This window comes from Mustela putorius, unplaced genomic scaffold (genome assembly GCF_011764305.1).
Source record: "Mustela putorius furo isolate JIRA1106 unplaced genomic scaffold, ASM1176430v1.1 tig00003962_pilon_pilon_pilon, whole genome shotgun sequence".
Taxonomy (NCBI): domain Eukaryota; kingdom Metazoa; phylum Chordata; class Mammalia; order Carnivora; family Mustelidae; genus Mustela; species Mustela putorius.
This window is the reverse complement of record NW_025422106.1, coordinates 5,385,540-5,403,153: the sequence shown is the minus strand read 5'-3', so window position 1 is coordinate 5,403,153 and position 17,614 is coordinate 5,385,540. Positions and strand designations below refer to the sequence as shown.

General features: G+C 46.7%; 1 protein-coding gene across 1 annotated transcript in view; it reads left to right on the top strand.

Moving 5' to 3' along the window:
* Window positions 1–15,914, top strand: part of CA10 (carbonic anhydrase 10) — a 500,008-nt gene extending 484,094 nt beyond the window's left edge. Inside the window, exons 7-9 of the mRNA XM_013062665.2 lie at window positions 9,475–9,629; window positions 12,044–12,218; window positions 14,643–15,914. Of these exons, the coding sequence (XP_012918119.1) occupies window positions 9,475–9,629; window positions 12,044–12,218; window positions 14,643–14,665 (353 nt within the window). The 3' untranslated portion in view covers window positions 14,666–15,914. The remainder of the gene's footprint in view (window positions 1–9,474; window positions 9,630–12,043; window positions 12,219–14,642) is intronic.
* The last annotated feature ends 1,700 nt before the right edge of the window (window positions 15,915–17,614 follow it).

The window sequence follows — 17,614 nt, the reverse complement described above, 5'->3', positions numbered from 1 at the left end:
TTGCAAATCATTGCTAAAGATATCTTTTAAGTCCCATCCTGGAAGAGGCTCTTGCATGTCTGTCTCATCAGCTAGCTGGAAAGGTTCCGGTTGAGTGGGAACAAGTATGGAAGGGTGAGGCAGAATGACCACAAAACAGCAACTAGTAGGTACACAGTCCATTGCTTGAGTTGGTCACAGACTAGAGGACTAGGAGAAAAAGGAATTGTGCAAAATCATTCTATTGAGCCAGTTAAGAAAATCAATGCCAGGAATCCGTAAAAGCAAACAAGGAGAATCTTGCCAAAAGGACTGAAAATTTTGGAAGCCAAATACCACAGTGGTGAAACCATAGTACTTACAGAAAGCAGTGTGTTCTAGCGAGGAGAGATGGAATGTAGCAGACCCGGGCTCCTGGCTCTACTACTTCCTTGGTTGTGTGACTTCAGGCAAGTTTCTTACTGACTCTGAAGTCATGATTTCCTCATCAGTAAAATGAAGATAATTACTCTGATGTTGAGAAGGTTGGGGTCAGGATTAAGCAAGGCAATCAGTCCATGGCCTAGACAATGACTGGTATAAACGAAGTACATTACTTTGGGTGTTCCTAAATTGTCCAAAGGCACATGGTGGTCAAATCCAGCTTCCTGAAGGGTGGGATATAGGTCACCAAAATTCCAAATAAAAAACTATGTTCTCGGCGAATGCAATCCTGGGCACACAATATGACTTATTTGCATGATGCCCAGTTCCTGTCTATGAAGCCATGCAGCAGCTAGTAATGGCCTAGAGAGGTTCTACTTTCCTTGGAAGCTTAGCTTTTATATGTCTGAGCAAACCTTATAAAACACTCTCACAAACCAGGACCTACAATGGAAAAGACCAGCCAGAATTAATTTCAGACTGAATTTAGAAAGTCTTCTAAAGAAAATCCATTTTATTAAAGTTAAATTCCCCTTCAATAGACTGGGGGTCAAGACTGAAATCATGACATTGAAAAATGGATTCTCTGAACGGATTTTCTGGAGGAGATATCAGTAATTTACTCGAAGTATTTTAATTTTTTAATGTGGTATATTGCAAGAATGTCAATATCACTCCATTTTCCTTGTGTTATTTAATTAGCACCTGCAGAGCTCCAATTGCATAAAGGGTAACATTCTTATCATGTTACTATCCACCTGATTTCACCAAGCTGACGTTATTTCTTTTTAGGAGAGATTTTATGACATTTTCAAGGGTGAAACCAATAACTAATGGAGTGCAAAGAGCCTTCTTAAATGCGGAACAGGGAGTAGTTAATAAAACATTACCCACAAATGAAGACTTTCTTCTGATATCCTAGCACTGTGTATCATTTCGGGGGCTTCATTCCCTTTCAATTTCGTATACTCTGTTTATTTCACTGATTGTAAATACAGTGGTGAACTTCAGCCCAGAAGGAATCCAAAAGATCCCAGAGTCCAAATTTTAAAAGATCCTGCTATTGTCTTAAATTATTCCCTCCAAGGAAATAAAAAAGATACACAACCAAAGGCACTTGGAGGAGAGATTTTAAACGTGTTTTTTTACACACAGTATGAGCTCCTTAAAGCATTTTTTTTTTTCTGTCTTGCTTCTTTATAATTTTGGTTTGGTCCCCTGCCCTGACCCCAGCTAAAAGCAAGAAGAGAGCAACTTGTACCTCTCAGGTCCTTGGGAAGCCTTCTGGGCTCCTGCTCCTCAGACGGCCGTGGTATTGGGTGTGACCAAGTATACCCAGGAGTTTAAGCACATTGCTTCTGGCTGGTGCCTTTCTCTGTGCTTAATTGAACTTGTACTTTCATTTCAAAAGAATGGCTTTGGAAATGTTTTTCAGGGAACGAGAAATGCAGCAACCATTTGCCATGTTGCAATCTAAGAAGAAACTCTGGGAAATGAGGGACAGGAAAGGTGGGGGGGGCTTCCCTCCACGACTCCAATTCTCAGGGGGTTCCTGTTTTTCACCGGCGATTGGTATACAACAACAAAAAATCATATTACTTTATTCTTTGGTAATTGCCTTTCCTCAGCTCACTCGGATTTGCCTCAGATTCCAAGAGGAAATGTCATTCTATATGAGAAAATTGCCAAATAGTTCCTTATTGATCAGAAGCCAGCCCGGTATCGATCTCCGGAAACACCGTGTCCTTTGCTTGTTGGTACCGCTCTCTCCAAATGGGAACTTCATAAGCAGGGCGCCAGGTGATGTTAAATCCACATAAGCAAACATGACACACTTAACAGAGTCTGTCATTGAAGCTCAGACAGAGGGAAGGATTCTCCCACTATTCAGTTCTAGGCATGTCATCGTAGTACATTTTTTTTCTTTTTTTAAAGATTTTTATTTATTTATTTGACAGACAGAGATCACAAGTAGGCAGAGAGGCAGGCAGAGAGAGAGAGGAGGAGGAAGCAGACTCCCCGTAGAGCAGAGAGCCCAATGCAAGGCTCGATCCCAGGACTCTAGGATCATGACCTGAGCTGAAGGCAGAGGCTTTAACCCACTGAGCCATACAGGTGCCCCAGTACATTTTTCTTATTAAAAAATGAAAGGAAGAAATGGGGCACTTGGGTGGCTCAGTGGGTTAAGCATCTGCCCTTGGCTCAAGTCATGATCCCAAGGTCCTGGGATCGAGTCCCACATTTCCGGCTCCTTGCTCGGTGGGAGTCTGCTTCTCCCCCTGCCGCTCCCCCTGCTTATTCTCTCTCTCTCTCTCTCTCTCTCTCCCTTTCTCCCTCTCTTTGTCAAATAAATATATAAAATCTTTAGAAAAAAAAAAGAAGGAAAATCTCAGCATGAGAGTTGTATCCATCCCTGAGAACTCAGCATGAGATAAATCACAGATTTGGTAAAAGCATGTCATAAAATTAAGAGCACATCTGTCAACTTCTCCACTCATTTCAAAGAACAAAATCGGGCTACTAACTACAGGTAACTGATCTCTTCCTAGTGATTCTCCCAGGGGCCTTCCTGTACTATAGAGATGTAGCCGATGCATAAAGAATCACAGAAGTTGGACCGACCAAGGATAGATGCATCTACAGAAGCTTATGTTGAAGGATGTTTGGGGGTCCAGAGACTGTTCTCGCCTGAAGATCACTGGAGCCTTTTCCAGCGTAGTAGTCTAGTGCCTACAGTAAGAGGTCATGGGACTTCTCCACCAAGGAAGAAGTTCCTGGCAAAGCCACAAGTGGCACTGAAACTCAAATTAGGATTTGTGTTTGAAGTCCAGGGCTTTGCCCCCTCTAAGCTACATTCTCTTATGACGCTTGGATCGACAGAAGTTAGGTGGATGGAAAGATGGTAAGAAAAAACAAGGCAGAAAAATGGGGGGGGATAGAAAGAAAGATCTTTATTTTTTAATAAAGATTTTTTTATTTATTTGACAGAGAGAAACACAGTGAGAAAGGGACACAAGCAGGTGGAACGGGAGAGGGAGAAGCAGGTTTCCCGCTGAGCAGGGAGCCCGATGCTGGGCTCGATCCCAGGACCCTGGGATCATGATCCAGGCCAAAGGCAGACATTCCAGAAAAGCTCTCTTTAAACATGAAAATTTATTTGAACTTCTTCCATCGCTTCCTTTCAGTAAATATCCTTAACCCAAACAGACCACCCCACTGGTCTCTGAGCTTCCCCTCAACTCTGTATCTCTCTATCCACAAATAACTCTGACCCCTAGATCTTTGCTGTCCTTAGTGATGAATACACGGACCCATGAAGGTTCAGTGAGCAGAATCCACCACCAAGTGCATTCATTCTTAGGTTCCTTTTTGTCTCAGGGCCTGGAGGGTAATGGTGAAAAGCACACACTGACAGTTTTCTGCCAGCTGCTACGTAGACAGAGGGAGTGGGCGATCGTTTGTTCCTGAGCTGATCAGCTCTAGAATGCACTACAACATTCCTTGACCCCAGGGCTGGACACTGCAGGGTTTGTCCATATTCTTTTCTCAGCTTCCATGGCCTTTATCCCACCAAATGCACCAAGCAAGTCTCCGTGGGGAGAACAGAGGATGTAAACAGGTAGCCTGTGGTTCTCAATTTCCAATCCTTAGAAGCTGGAACACTGACTTAATGGCAGCCCGAGGCAGAGTGGGGGGAGTCGTGGGGATAAACATGACATGTTAAATGCACACTGATGTCAGGAATGTAAATACAGTAGTGTAAACAGATGTGTTTGGTGTGGGAACATGGTGATGCCAGGCGGAGACAGGCAGTAGTCTCACTCCTGCCCTGATATCTTGGGTGGGGTGCCCTATTTGGGGGGAAGGAGTGGGCAGCATGTACTTAAGCTAGGGGTATGGACTGGAGCCTCAGAAATCTTTCTCCATCATCTGACGAATGATGCTGCCTCTTCCTCCTTGAGCCTCTGCCCAGCACCATCAGCAGGTGGAGATGTGGGGCAGAAACTGTTTTACCAATTCCTCCAGTGTTCCTTGAGCACCCCACTATGTGGTGGGCCCCATGCCAATGCCTGGGGATTCCGAGGTCAAAGACAGAAGCTGTTCTCCCAAAGGCTTACAGGGTGGCGGGGACATTTAAATAGAGTAATTATTGGCAGTGACTCAATAAATACAGGGACAAAGGAAGGCCCTAACCCAGCTGGGGAGCACCAGGAGACCTCAGGGAGCTCAAGCAGTGTTTATCCCAGAGAAGAGGTCATCCTGGGAAAGGAAGAGGGGTGGTGACATCAGTGCTGCCCAGTGCCGTAGGCCAGATCCTGTGCCAGGTGCGGATCTTCCTTGGCTTACCTTAGGGTTCCATTCGATAAACCCATTGTAAGTTGAAAACATCCTAGTGGCAAACATCACAGCCCAGCCCGGCTGACCTCACGCATGTTCGCGGAACCCTTATGTTCGCCTGCAGTGGGGCTAACACGCAGCCCATTTTATAACGAAGCATTGGTTATCTCGTGCAATTTATTGAATACTGCACTGAAAGTGGGAAAGTGAATGTAGATGGTTGTGTATGGTACAGAACGGCGGGAGGTTCCCAGCCATGGACCCCTCACGCTCCGGGGGCTGACAGGGAGCCTCTATCCCTTTGGAATAGATCCAAATTCACAATTTGGAGTATGATTTCTACTGAAGGAGGATGGCTTTCAGACCAATATAAAGTTGAAAAATCGTAAATTGAACCATCCAAAGGTGGGGACCATCTGCACTGGAAAGTGTGGTCTTATTTGTTCTTCAAACAGCTCAGAGGCAAGGACTCTGTCTCAGTTCCTTTAGGCTGCATTCCTAAACTACCGCTGATGGGTGGCGTACAAGCTACACAAAGTTCTGGAGGCTGAAATTCTGAGGTCAGGGTGCCGGCGTGGCTGGGGTCTGGCGAGGGCCCTCTGCTGGGTCGCGGAAATCTTGTTGCCTCTTCGCAAGGACGAAGGGGTGAGAGTGCTCTCTGTGGTCCCTTTTATAAGGGCGCTAATCCCATCCGAGAGGGCTTCGTCCTCTCAATCTAATGATCTCCCCAGAGCCCTTCCTCCTAATACTCTCACATCAGAGGTTAAGACTTCAAAATATGAATTTTAGGGGGACACATACATTCAGTTCTATGGCTACCCAACCACCTGCATACTACAGATGTGGAAACCGAGGCTCACACGGTTACCTGCACATCCAAGGTCACACGAAAGGGGAGCAGCCCCGTCAGCATTCAAACTCAGGTCTGAGTCCAGTGCTCACACTTTTCACACTGGGTCTTTCCAAGTTCTGGAGTGTGAAGAAATAAAAAGGGCAGAAAGGTGGGGCACTTGGCGGGCTCAGTCCATGGAGCACGTAACTCTTGATCTCGGGGTTGTGAGTTTGAGCCCCGTGTTGGGCGTAGAGATGACTTAAAAATAAAATCTTTTAAAAAAAGAAGAAGAAGAAGGGCAAAAGGTGAAGTGGAAATCTGCAAGATTCATGGAAAGAACCGAGTGGCAAATAAGGATTGTGGGAGGCCGAGACGGCCCTCAAGCTGCCCGAGTTCTCCGTCGGAGTGTTGCATCTCTCGGGGGACATGGGCGAAGAGGAACCTCCTGGCAGGACGCCAGCGGATGGAGTCGGGGACATGGGCGCAACAGTGTTTTGGAAGCACGCTGTCATCCTGCTGTGTGGGTTACATCTCGGAACATAATGTCTTGCTCCTCGCCTGTCCCCCAACACACACACACACACACACACACACACACACACCCCAACACTTGCCTCTAGCATGGATGCAGTGCAGAGGCTGCCTCTGGTTCCAGAGAAACATCAATGTTCTTTTCCTTTATCCCAGCCATGCCTGGAATGCCCCGCGCTCCACCGCCTCCTTCCTTCCCTCCTCCCCACCTCCCCAAATAAAATAAAATACAGTAATCGCCACACGCCAGAGTACCTAATATGCTCTGCGTGCAAGCTTGGTTAAACAAATCACATTGACCTTTCGTAACAATGAGCCAAATGCTTCCGTCTCTCCTCCCGTATGTTCCTCTTCGGGCCAAACCGCCGACCAGGGCAGGCACCATTAAGTGCGGATCTGATCTTGCTACTCCCCTGGTCTAAACCCTTCAGTGGCTCCGCATTGCCTGCGGGATATCCAGCAGTGCAGAGTAGGATGTCCCCCCCCCGTGTGGCCTGTGCCCTCCACTGGCCTCATTTTGCACAACACCCTCCCCTCCCCACCCCTGCAGCTCCAGGCACTCCCGACCCTCAGCCAGTGTGCCTCTCTCCCTCCGTCCTCAGTTCTTTCCCTGGCAGGAATGTCTACAGTGCCCTTGACAGCCACCCTGCTGCCAGCTACACACTGATGACCTCCTGTCATTCAAAATGCAGCTCAGACCCAGCTCCTCGATGAATACTCTCCCGGGTCCCCACCCGCAAGGCAGAAGTGACCACCTCTCCCTGTTCCCAGCACAGATCCATGTCGCCGTCGCCGTGGTTCCTTGCTGCACTCACTTAACAACGTCGTGCTCACCCACTCGTGGCTCAGTGCTTGACGTGTCTTAAGGGCTTAAGAAACAGAGCCACGGAAAAGGATTGTGTTGACGCCGGATGGGACTCCCTAGGAGCGTCCCATCAGTGCGTGCTCTGGACGTTGTGGTCTTGTAGGGAAGCATCTGCCCCCACAGGCCAGAGTCCAGACCCCTAGGGCAGCCGTGGTCCCGTCACCGTGTCTCTCCTGGGCTTGTCCCGAGTCCGTGGTGTTCAGACGGGAGGGTGGACACATTTCAATGCAAAGTGAAAGAAAGTCTTTTCTCCTAGGGTTCGCCTCCAGATCCAGCCGGAGACCACTCTGTCCGTCTCATGGTCATGCTGTGGACATAGCTCTGGAGACGTTCGCCGCCCCCACCCCACTGGGGTGGTCAGAGGCCAGGAGGAGCAGTTGTGGGGGGAAGCAGGCAGACAGTGGTCTTGTTTACATCATTCCAAACCACTGGATCAGTTGATTGGTTCTTAATTCTGTTGATGAGGGAAGGAGCCCTGAAATTCAAGTTACCTTGGCAGAGATGACTCTTTTTATCGGAGAAAATTGAGTGAGCAATTTCTGGAGGAAGAGATGGGAAAGGAAGGAGGATTTTGCCCAGGAAAATGGGTGAGCATCCCCTGATGCTCAGGATCCGAAGGGAGGAACAGGCCTGGCGGAGGTGTACTTATCACCACCTGATAGGAGAGCCCACATTGATTTATTTGGCTGGTTTTGTGTGTCTCACTAGAGTGAGCATGGGCACCGCATCTACCTTGTTCACTGCTCTCTCCCCAGACCCTCCCTAACCCATGCCCAGCACCAGGTGGTGCTTCTCCAACACGTGTTGAGTGAATGAGTGACTTTGGTCTGGAAGTCAGGAGAGCTGGGTTCCAGTTCCTACTCTGTAGTCCCCAGCCAGCTCTGAGACATTAGGGAGGTTACTGTGTCTCTCTGATCTTGTCAGCGGGGATGTTACTATCTGCCTGACCAGTCTTAGAGGTCATTGTGAGGTTCCAGCTGTATGTGAAAGTCCCTTATTGTACCTTCATACGTGCACAGTCCTAAACCTGAGAGGTTATGTCAACCACTGAAGAAGTTAGTCCTTTTCCATTGGGAGTTGGAAACACGGATGAGAGAATCCAAGAGGACTGGAGGAGACAGACTCTTCCCTCCACCTGCCAGGCATTGGGTTCCTCTGGCCTCCCAGACTGGCCACAGCAGTGGACACTCATGATCTGAAATCACTGGGATACAGAAGACAATGGAAGCCATAGAGGTAGATGGGCTGCTCACTGAAAAGTGAGGAAGGAAAAAAAAAAGCCTTGGACTTGTCCCCTGCTTGTCTCCACTGAGAAAAGCAGGTGGAGAATCAGGAGCCAGCAACAAAACCTGAGAAAGAATGGCCAGAAAAATAGGAATACCAGGCACGGCGTTTTAGAAGCCAGGAGAAGAGAGGAAGGGTGTGCAGAGAGAAGAGGAGGGATCCTAGAGAGAGGAGGAGGGTGAGAGACATTCATTGGAATTTGTAGGTGTTTGAAAACTTCAGTACATTACAGTGTTCACAAAGGTATAACCCATGCACTGAATTTAAAAATCAGAATGAAATAAACCAAAATGCTTGTGGCCACTGCTTCAGATGACTGAGGTATTGATTAACTTCTTGTTGTCTCTCTTTTCTCCATATAGTCTGATATGTACTTAGCTCAGTTTCATAATTGAAAAAGCATATTTAATAGTAAAATATATATGAATGGGACTACCTCAAATAGGTATAAAAAGGGAAAAGGCTATGTGCATGGGTGCGATAGGGAAGAGACCGACAAAGATCGAAAGTTGTTGGACTTAACTGTTGAATCTCATGATAGATTTAGCCTGATTTGCTTTTTTTTTTTTTCTGAAAGTATTTTCTTAATGTTCTTTTAATTAAGCAAAGGGAGTAAATGAGAATGGCGACCAGGCTATGTTTCAGTTGGCCCTGAAGTCTTTAACTGTGTATTTCGTTATGACCGTAATGCTATGGGTCTCGGTCTCAGGGACCACAAGCAAGGACTTGGGTCATTCTTGTGGCCTCACCAATATTCGGTGCCCCATCCTGCTGGAGAAATGTTCCTCCTTGAATCCCTGATGTCAGCCTTGGCCGTGTTACCTCTTTGACTACCAAAATGTGAGCAGAAGTGACAGGTGCCCCTTCTGGGATGGGAGAGCTAAGAGCCAACATACGCTTCATCTTAGTTGCTTTCTGTCATTGCTACTCATAAGGGTCTAGATGGCGGCTGCTCGCAGGGCCTGAGTCCCAGATTGTGGACAGCAGTGACAGTGGAGGAAGCTCCCTCCATTTCAACTTAGGGTGAAAGTGTATGTGAACAAGAGATAAGCTTCTGTTGTTGAAAATAACTGAGATCGGGGGTGGGGGGGTGCTGCTCGTTTTTGTAGCCTATCCTGGCAGATACAGTCTTCTGAAATCTGTAAAGAAAAAGAAATGATCAGCCATCCCAGCTTGTTCTCAAGAAACCTAACTCTTATGTCTTTCCGATTTCCTTCTCTAGATGATGCATATTTACTACAGGGACTTAATATAGAGGAACTATATCCAGAGACCTCTAGTTTCATTACGTATGATGGGTCGATGACTATCCCACCCTGCTATGAGACGGCAAGTTGGATAATAATGAACAAACCCGTCTATATAACCAGGATGCAGGTGAGCCCTTCTGCGGTCTTTCAGCTTATGGGGAAGACGGCGTCAAGCCCAGCTGGGTTTATGGAGGGCCTTTTGATGAGTTTGCTAGGACTGCTTTGACAGAATGTAACATAAACTCCTCACTTACACAACAGAAACGTACTGCTTCACAGCTCTGGAAGCTACAAATACAAGATTAAGGAGTCATCAGCGTTGGCCCCTTCTGAGGGATGTATGGAAGAATCTGCTCCCCACCTGTCCTTCTGGTGGTGGCTGGGAATCTTCAGTGTTCCTTGGTTCCTAGAAGCACTGCCCACCCTGCCTTCATTTTGATCTGGCATTCTTCCCCTGCGTCTCTTCCCAAATCCCCTTTTTTATAAGGACACCTGCGTCACCCTGAATTAGAGCCCACCCTAATGACCTCATCTTAACTGACTACACCTGTGACGACCCTATTTCCAAATCAGGTCAGATTCTGGGATACTAGGGAGTTAGGATTTCAATTTATGAATTCTGGAGGTCCACAACTGAAATCAATACACTAGGTTTGAAAACCAGCATCTCGGGGCACCTGGGTGGCTCAGTGGGTTAAAGTCTCTGCCTTCAGCTCAGATCATGATCCTAGGGTCCTGGGATTGAACCCTGCTGTCTGTCCGGCGGGGAGCCTGCTTCCTCCTCTCTCTCTCTCTCTGCCTACTTGTGATCTCTGTCAAATAAATAAACAAAATCTTTAAATTAAAAAAAAAAAGGAAAAGAAAACCAGCATCTGAAATGGCTTAGCATGAATGAATTGTAGAAGCATCCCACATGTCTGAATAAGAAAAGACAGCAAGGTCAGCTCCCAGAGTGTGCACTGCAGTCGTTATGTTCAAACAGCAAGGGAGCAAAATGGATGGCATGTCCAAATATATTTGAAAAAGAGAGATTTTTAAAAAGTTAAATAGGGGCAACTGGGTGACTCAGGTAATTAAGCGTCCAACTCTTGATCTCAGCCCAGATCTTGATCTCACAGTCGTTGAGTTCAAGCCTGGTGTTGGGTTGGGCTCCATGCTGGGTACGCAGCCTACATAAAAAAAAAAAATAAAAATAAAAAAGTTAAATAGATTTCCTTACTGGGAGGCTTGTCAGGGTCTTTAAATTGATCATACCTGTGCCAGTCACTAAGACGAGACAGAGGATATTGAGCATTTCACAAACTGTTGAAATGTGAAGTATTTTAGAACATCTCATGGGACTCATATGCCCTTGAACTACCTGAGAACCAGGTCTGAGCACTGGGTGCGAGCCTTGCCCCTGCTCACTGTGCACTCCCACAACCATCACCCCTCACTTATGTGAAATGAATGTGCCTTTCTTTTTATAACCAGGGGAGTCATGACACCCACTCTGGTTCTGGCATTCTACAACCGTGTATAAAACTCAAAAGGAAGAGGAGCAAAGGAATCAAAATCCAATCTCTTTTTCTTTTAAGATTTTATTTTATTTATTTGACAGAGATCACAAGTCGGCAGAGAGGGGGGTGGGGGGCGGGAACAGGTTCCCTGCTGAGCAGAGAGCCCGATGCGGGGCTCAATCCCAGGACCCCGGGATCATGACCTGAGCCAAAAGCAGAGGCTTAACCCACTGAGCCACCCGGGGGCCCCGGAATCCAATCTCCTTGACAGGACAGTACTCACAACCCAACAAGATGAACCATTTGAAGGCTCCAACCCTATCTGTGTTGATTGGGATTCTTTTAGTGACAAGTGACCCCCTCCAGATGCCTTACTTAGAAAAAAGGAGGTATTCAAGAGATATTGGGACATCTTATGGAAGTTGAGATCAGAAATCAATGTCGGGAAGTCACGAGAAATCTGTTCTCTTCATTCTCTTTCTCTCCTCATTACACATTCTCTTTGTTCTTCTTTCCTGTTAGAGACAGGAAAGTCTTCCTTTGCTTTGCAGTCCTGGGCTGGAACATGGCAGAAAACACTTTAGTCCAGCCACCTGGTCCCAATAGTCCCAGAAAAGGAATCGCATTGATCCAGCTTCCTTTAGCTCTGACCCTTGGATCGATCACTATGGTGTGGATAACACCCATGTGGGGGAAATAGAATTCCCTGAATTATTGGAAGTTCTGGAATCATGAGGTGTCCGAGGGAAAAGGGACCCTGGAGAACAACTAGATGGATTTCCTGCTTCCACGGACGGCATGTTTGAGCTTAAGAGAGAGCAAAGGACTTACTCAGAGACATGCATGACCTGGTGAGGACGAAACCAGGCTCGTTCCATGCACAGAGGCGCAGCAACCCGAGTCCATGAAACAGGGGTCTCTGCGGTACTCACGTGTCCCCTGTCCCAGGCAGCTAGGACCGCCTGGCTTGGGCACACGGTCCCACTCCCTTCCTAGTGCATTTAGGAGGGTAGGTGGGACTCAGCTGTGTCTCTCTCCGCAGATGCATTCCTTACGGCTGCTCAGCCAGAACCAACCGTCTCAGATCTTCCTGAGCATGAGTGACAACTTCAGACCCGTGCAACCACTCAACAACCGCTGTATCCGCACCAACATCAACTTCAGTTTACAGGGGAAGGACTGTCCCAACAACCGAGCCCAGAAACTTCAGTATAGAGGTGGGTACACTGGCGCAGAGGGCAACGGGCCCCAGCCGGGGGCGGGGGAGGGGGGTGCCTCTTGTTAGGATCATGATCACAAATGACAGTGAGACCCCCACCGCCCCCCACCCCAACCTTCCATTTGTATGGTGCTTTCCTGCTGGTGAAACCTCAGTATCATTGGAGATAAGCAGAGATGGAGACAGACAGGCAGAGATGGGGCTGGGGGAGGGGTGCCAAACCTTCAAATGCCTTCCCATTCACAGCATTTAAAAAAAAAAAAAAAAGGAAGGGAGGGAGGAAGGAAGCTTTATTGAAGCCCACATTAGGATTAGGACAGCTGCCTGGGTTACAGATTCTTCACAAGAAAGAAAGTACTCCCATGAAAGGATATTTGGCGTAGGGTTATATGCATTTTTCTGCATACATAGTTACAAATCATCACACTAAGGACATTGCAGAAAGTTGCAGACCTCTTCTAAAGCCTCTAGTATATTCAGCACCGTAAGACCCTAAACGGATGGGAGCCAGGGAGGTATGTTTCCTTTTTCTTCTTCTTTATGTTATTCTTTAAACTCCAGCTAGTTAACATACAGCGTGATATCCGCTTTAGGTGTACAACATAGTGACACAGCACTGCCGTGCGGTACCTGGTGCTCAGCACGACGGGTGCACCGCTTCATCTCCACCGCCTGCTTCACCCACCCTCCCTTACATCGCGTGTTCTCTGTAGTTAGTCTGTTTCTTGGTTTGCCTCACTCTCTTTTTTTTTTTCCTTTACTCGTTTGTTTTATCACTTAAATTCCACATATACGTGAAATCGTGTGGTATTTGTCTTTCTCTGACTGACTTGTTTTGCTTAGCATAAGACAGCATTTTTATTGCCATTTTACCCAAGGGCCCAGGGAGGCTGATTTTCCAATGTTATCTGTTAGAACAGGACAGCAAGAAGCATTCAAGCTTTTAGCTATGGGCACAATGGACTCCCACTCCCTTTCTCCCAAAAGGGGAGCAAATACTTTGGATGCCGGGCCATTGGGATCCAATGAGGTAACACTTGTGAGCACATCTTCTTCCGGTGTTATGTCCCTAGAAGTGACAATTTTCCCTACTAAAGGAGACATTTAAAATGACTCCTGTCTCCTGTAACCCTCTTGTCCACACATAGCTCTCTCTCTTTTCCTATGCACGCTAAGTATCTCTTGATCATTCTGGTAAAATCTCAACATAGAAAGGAAGATGGAGGTAGAGCAGAGTCATGGAGATATCTTCAACAAGGAATCCACACATCTGAGCTCCTGGCCTGGTTCTGTCATTACCAAGCCATGTATACCCAGCCAAGTCATTTCCCCTCTGGACCTGGTTTCTTTCATGACGGTCTTTATACCGTCTACTTCATGACTCACAAGGAGCAAATGAGAGCCTGGATGGGGAAGCCCTTTGTAACAATAATGTGCCAACCAAATATGGGGGCTATGGATGTTACCAGACAGCTGCCCGTTGGTTCCCTACTTTATCTCTCCTGCTTCCCCTGCATCTCCTTCTTTCTTTTTTCTCTGTCAGACACATGCAAAGTGTCAAAACTATAATTGTCTGTTCCCTTCCTGCCAGAACTACCAGAAAAAGACGCCTTTCATTGAGCCTTCCCTTTTTTCAACATGTAGTTATGATGAGCCTAGCCAGGCACTTAGCTAAGTGATGGGAATATAGTGGGGATGAAGACAGATAGGGCCCCCTCCATGCAGAGGTCACAGTCTAGAGCAGGGGTAGCAGAATTTTTCTATAAGGGGCAATTGGTAAACACTTTGGGCTTTTGAGTCATATAGTCTCTGCTACATTTTTATGTTGTAGAGTGAAAGCAGCCATAGACAATATGAAAATGATTGGGTGTGGCCAGTCCCCAACAGCAGATCACAGGCTGTATTTGGTCTGTGGGCTGTCATCTGTCCCCTCATCTAAAGCACTGCCATCCACTGGAACTTTCTACAACTCTGGAAATGTTCTATATCTACATTGTTCAGTATATGGTCGCGACCACATGTGGCTATCAGACATTTGAAGAGTGGCTAGTAAGCAACACAACTAAATTTTTAGTTTTCATTTTAATTAATTTGAATTTATGGTAGCCACCTGTGACCAGTAACAACCCTATGGGATGGGTCGGGCCTAGAGGTTTATGAGGAAGCAGAGTGGGTGGTTGGGACACATACTCAGAATTTACAGAACAGTCCCGTCCCCTTTGGGACAGGCAGTGGTGTAGTATAGTGGCTGAAGAATATTGGGAAATTGACAAAACCTAGCTTTAAACCTTCACTCTGCACTTGCCTGCTGCTTGCTGTGTCCTCCTAGGCAAGTAAGCCCCCTATACTTTGTGCGTATTAATTCAACTATGCCTTGTTTTGTGTTATTTGTGTGTGTGTTTTCCTTTCTCTCTCCTTCCAGTAAATGAATGGCTCCTCAAGTAGGGAACGAGACCAAGAAGAATCTCAAGAAGAAATACTACAACTTTGAATTGATGTAACCTAGAATGCCCCCCTCTTTCTTCTCTCTCCCTTTCTCCCTCAAGCCTCATTCACTCTTTGGATTGGCCCTTTCTTCATGAAAAGTATCTGCAAAACCATGGCAGAGGAACACATCTCTTCCACACACTCAGACACACACACACACACACAGGGGCACACATGCCAACATATCTACACATAGACAAACTCACGTGGCCTCCAGGATGGGAAGTCAAGTTTCAGAAAATACAGGCTCGTTCAAAAGAGGTATTAGAAGAAAACAACCAATTAACCTGATTACAATTTTGATACTGTTTTCCTGAACTAATAAATCTACCCAATGAGACTTTTCAGCCTTTGTACATACAAAATTCTTCCAAAAGAGAGAGAGGAGAAAACACAGCTCCGACAGCATCAAGCGGACTTTGTTCTTGGCATCAAGTTATCTCGGGTGGTGTCCTAGGATCCTCTGGTGACAGGTGAACCAGGATAAAGTTGGCCAAGGACACTTATTCTTCTGTTTACTCCCCCCAAAAAAATAAAAAGAAAAGGACAGACCTTGAAGAGATACACATTGTATATATATCACTGCAGACTATAAAGAAATGGAATTATTTCCCCCTCTTCGTCACATATCTGTAGTAGGATTTGCCAAGATCAGAATCGATCCATTCACTGTTTCTTGTTTTCCAAAGGTCATACATTGTGTTTGGTTATTGTTAACAGCTCAATAAATGTGTTTAACGAGTTAATTTCATTTTTCCGCCTTTGGTCTGTTCTCCTTCCTTACAGGCGAAGCCCTGATTCCATTACAACTGCATTCTTTGATTTCACTTGTTCCTTCATCTACATGTTCTGTTCATTTGCAGCCAGTTTTGACTGAGTTTGTGGCAATCAGGAATGCATTTGCTAAGCAAGTATAACTTTTAATTCCACTCCATGGCTCGATCATTCATACAAGGTGAGCTTCCGCCTGAGACAGCAGGCGACAGATTTCTTGCGTTTCAAAACTGCCATTCCCCTCCCACCCCTGTGATGCTCCCTTGAAGGAATGCACTTTGCCTTGTAAATTCCTGGGAAGGGGGTGTCTTTTCTCTCCAGGTGCAGCCGGATCTCACAAAATACAAACGAATGCCTTTCTTTCCTTGTTTATAATGGTCACTCACTGTGTTTGGTTACTGTCAAGAAATCAATAAATGTGTTTAACAAGTTAGCCCATACCTGTGTCGTGGTTTTTTGAGGAGGAGGAGGCTCCCTGCCGAAGCCTCTGAGTCCTGCTGCGTCCACGAGCCGCGGTGCTGTGGCCGCTGGGGCTGCAGAGCCACGGGAACTGCCCGGCTGGCCGTTCCCAGAACCAGGTAATTAATACCCTGGTGAGAAAACACAGAGGCTCAGCTGCTGGAAGGGAAGATTTCGATGTTCGATCGGTGGCCAAATTAAAAATAAACTTCCATCTCTCCTTTCTGTCACGGTCCCCTGAAAGAGGGAAGCGTGCAGGCAGGCAGGGTCTGCGTGAACGGGAAACTTCAGACAAGTGACACATTAGTCATATTGATGATGGGGGGGAAAAAAAAGATCAAATAACCAAATGCTTCATATTTGAAATAATACACGTAATTGAAGTGTTTTCACTTTTTGCACCAACATGAGTTAGAGGATGGCCTTCGTCGTGATGCTCTAGGAGCCAATTTCTGAGCAACTATATTTTTGCAGAACATCAGATCTGTCTGCAAAAGTTCAGGGTGGACAGGGGGCAGTCTTCCTCTGTGTGGCTTGCTGCTTTCTCCCCAAGACAGAATCTTCCTGAGCCTACAAGTCAGGCAGAGATGTAGTACAGTGGCTGAAGAATATTGGGAAATCAACCAAACCTAGCTTTAAACCTTCACTCTGCCACTTGCCTGCTGCTTGCTGTGTCCTCCTAGGCAAGTCACTTTATTTGCTGATCTGGGCACAGGGAGGCTAATCACTGCCCCCATGAGTTGTGAGGCTTAAATGCAGTCAGCCCAACACCAGTGACTGTTCTGTATGTGGTGCTTATAGGTCACATGTGCGGCTCACGTGGGCAGGGTTTTGTGGACCATATCCTACCCCCCTCTCCAGGAAGGGTGTGGCATCAGTCAAAACAAATCCATCAATTAATATCAAAGGAGAGTAACGGATATCCAGTAGTCTGGGCATAGGTAAATGCCTGCGCATATTAGGGCACAGGGAAAGGAACCCCAGTGAGGAAAGCAGGCAGGGGCTGGGTGTCTAGGCTCTGTTCTGTTACTAGCATCCTCTGTGAGGCAAAATAACTCCCCTGGAGGGATGGGGGGATGGGGCCCTTATCTAGGAATAACTTGGCCACAACCACCTCCCATGGCCTCTCTACAGTCATTCCCTAACTCTCTCTCTCTCATTCAGGTCTCATTCAGGTCTCAGTCCAGGGAGAACAGAAGAAAACCCAGGCTGACCCTCCTGGGAGTGTGTCAGGGGAGTGACACCCCTCGGAGCATGGCCAGAATTTCACTCTGGCCAAACAGAACTGGAAATGGAGTGAGCTAGCCAGTCTCTCACTTCCTGGGCCGATCCTGAACATGTCTTCTCCCCATCCCCTGCGTCGCCCAAACTATAAAATGGAAATTAGGGCACTTTGCCCTCAAACCATGTGGGTAGTATGGTTTACCAGATTTATACCACGCTAAAAAAAAAAAACAAAACATAGAAATTTTATATGTATCAAAAAGTTCCTGAGAGTTGACCCAGTAAAGCCATTAAGGAAGGAAAGTCCATTTCTCCATGTGACATTCAGAAAGGGGATGAACACAGTGCCGGCTTGGCCCTCAAAGTAGCAGGCTGACATGGGCATCCTGTCCACCTACAATGAGCAGGGATGTGCATGCCGTGCCTCAGTTCCCTCCTCAGCAAAACGGG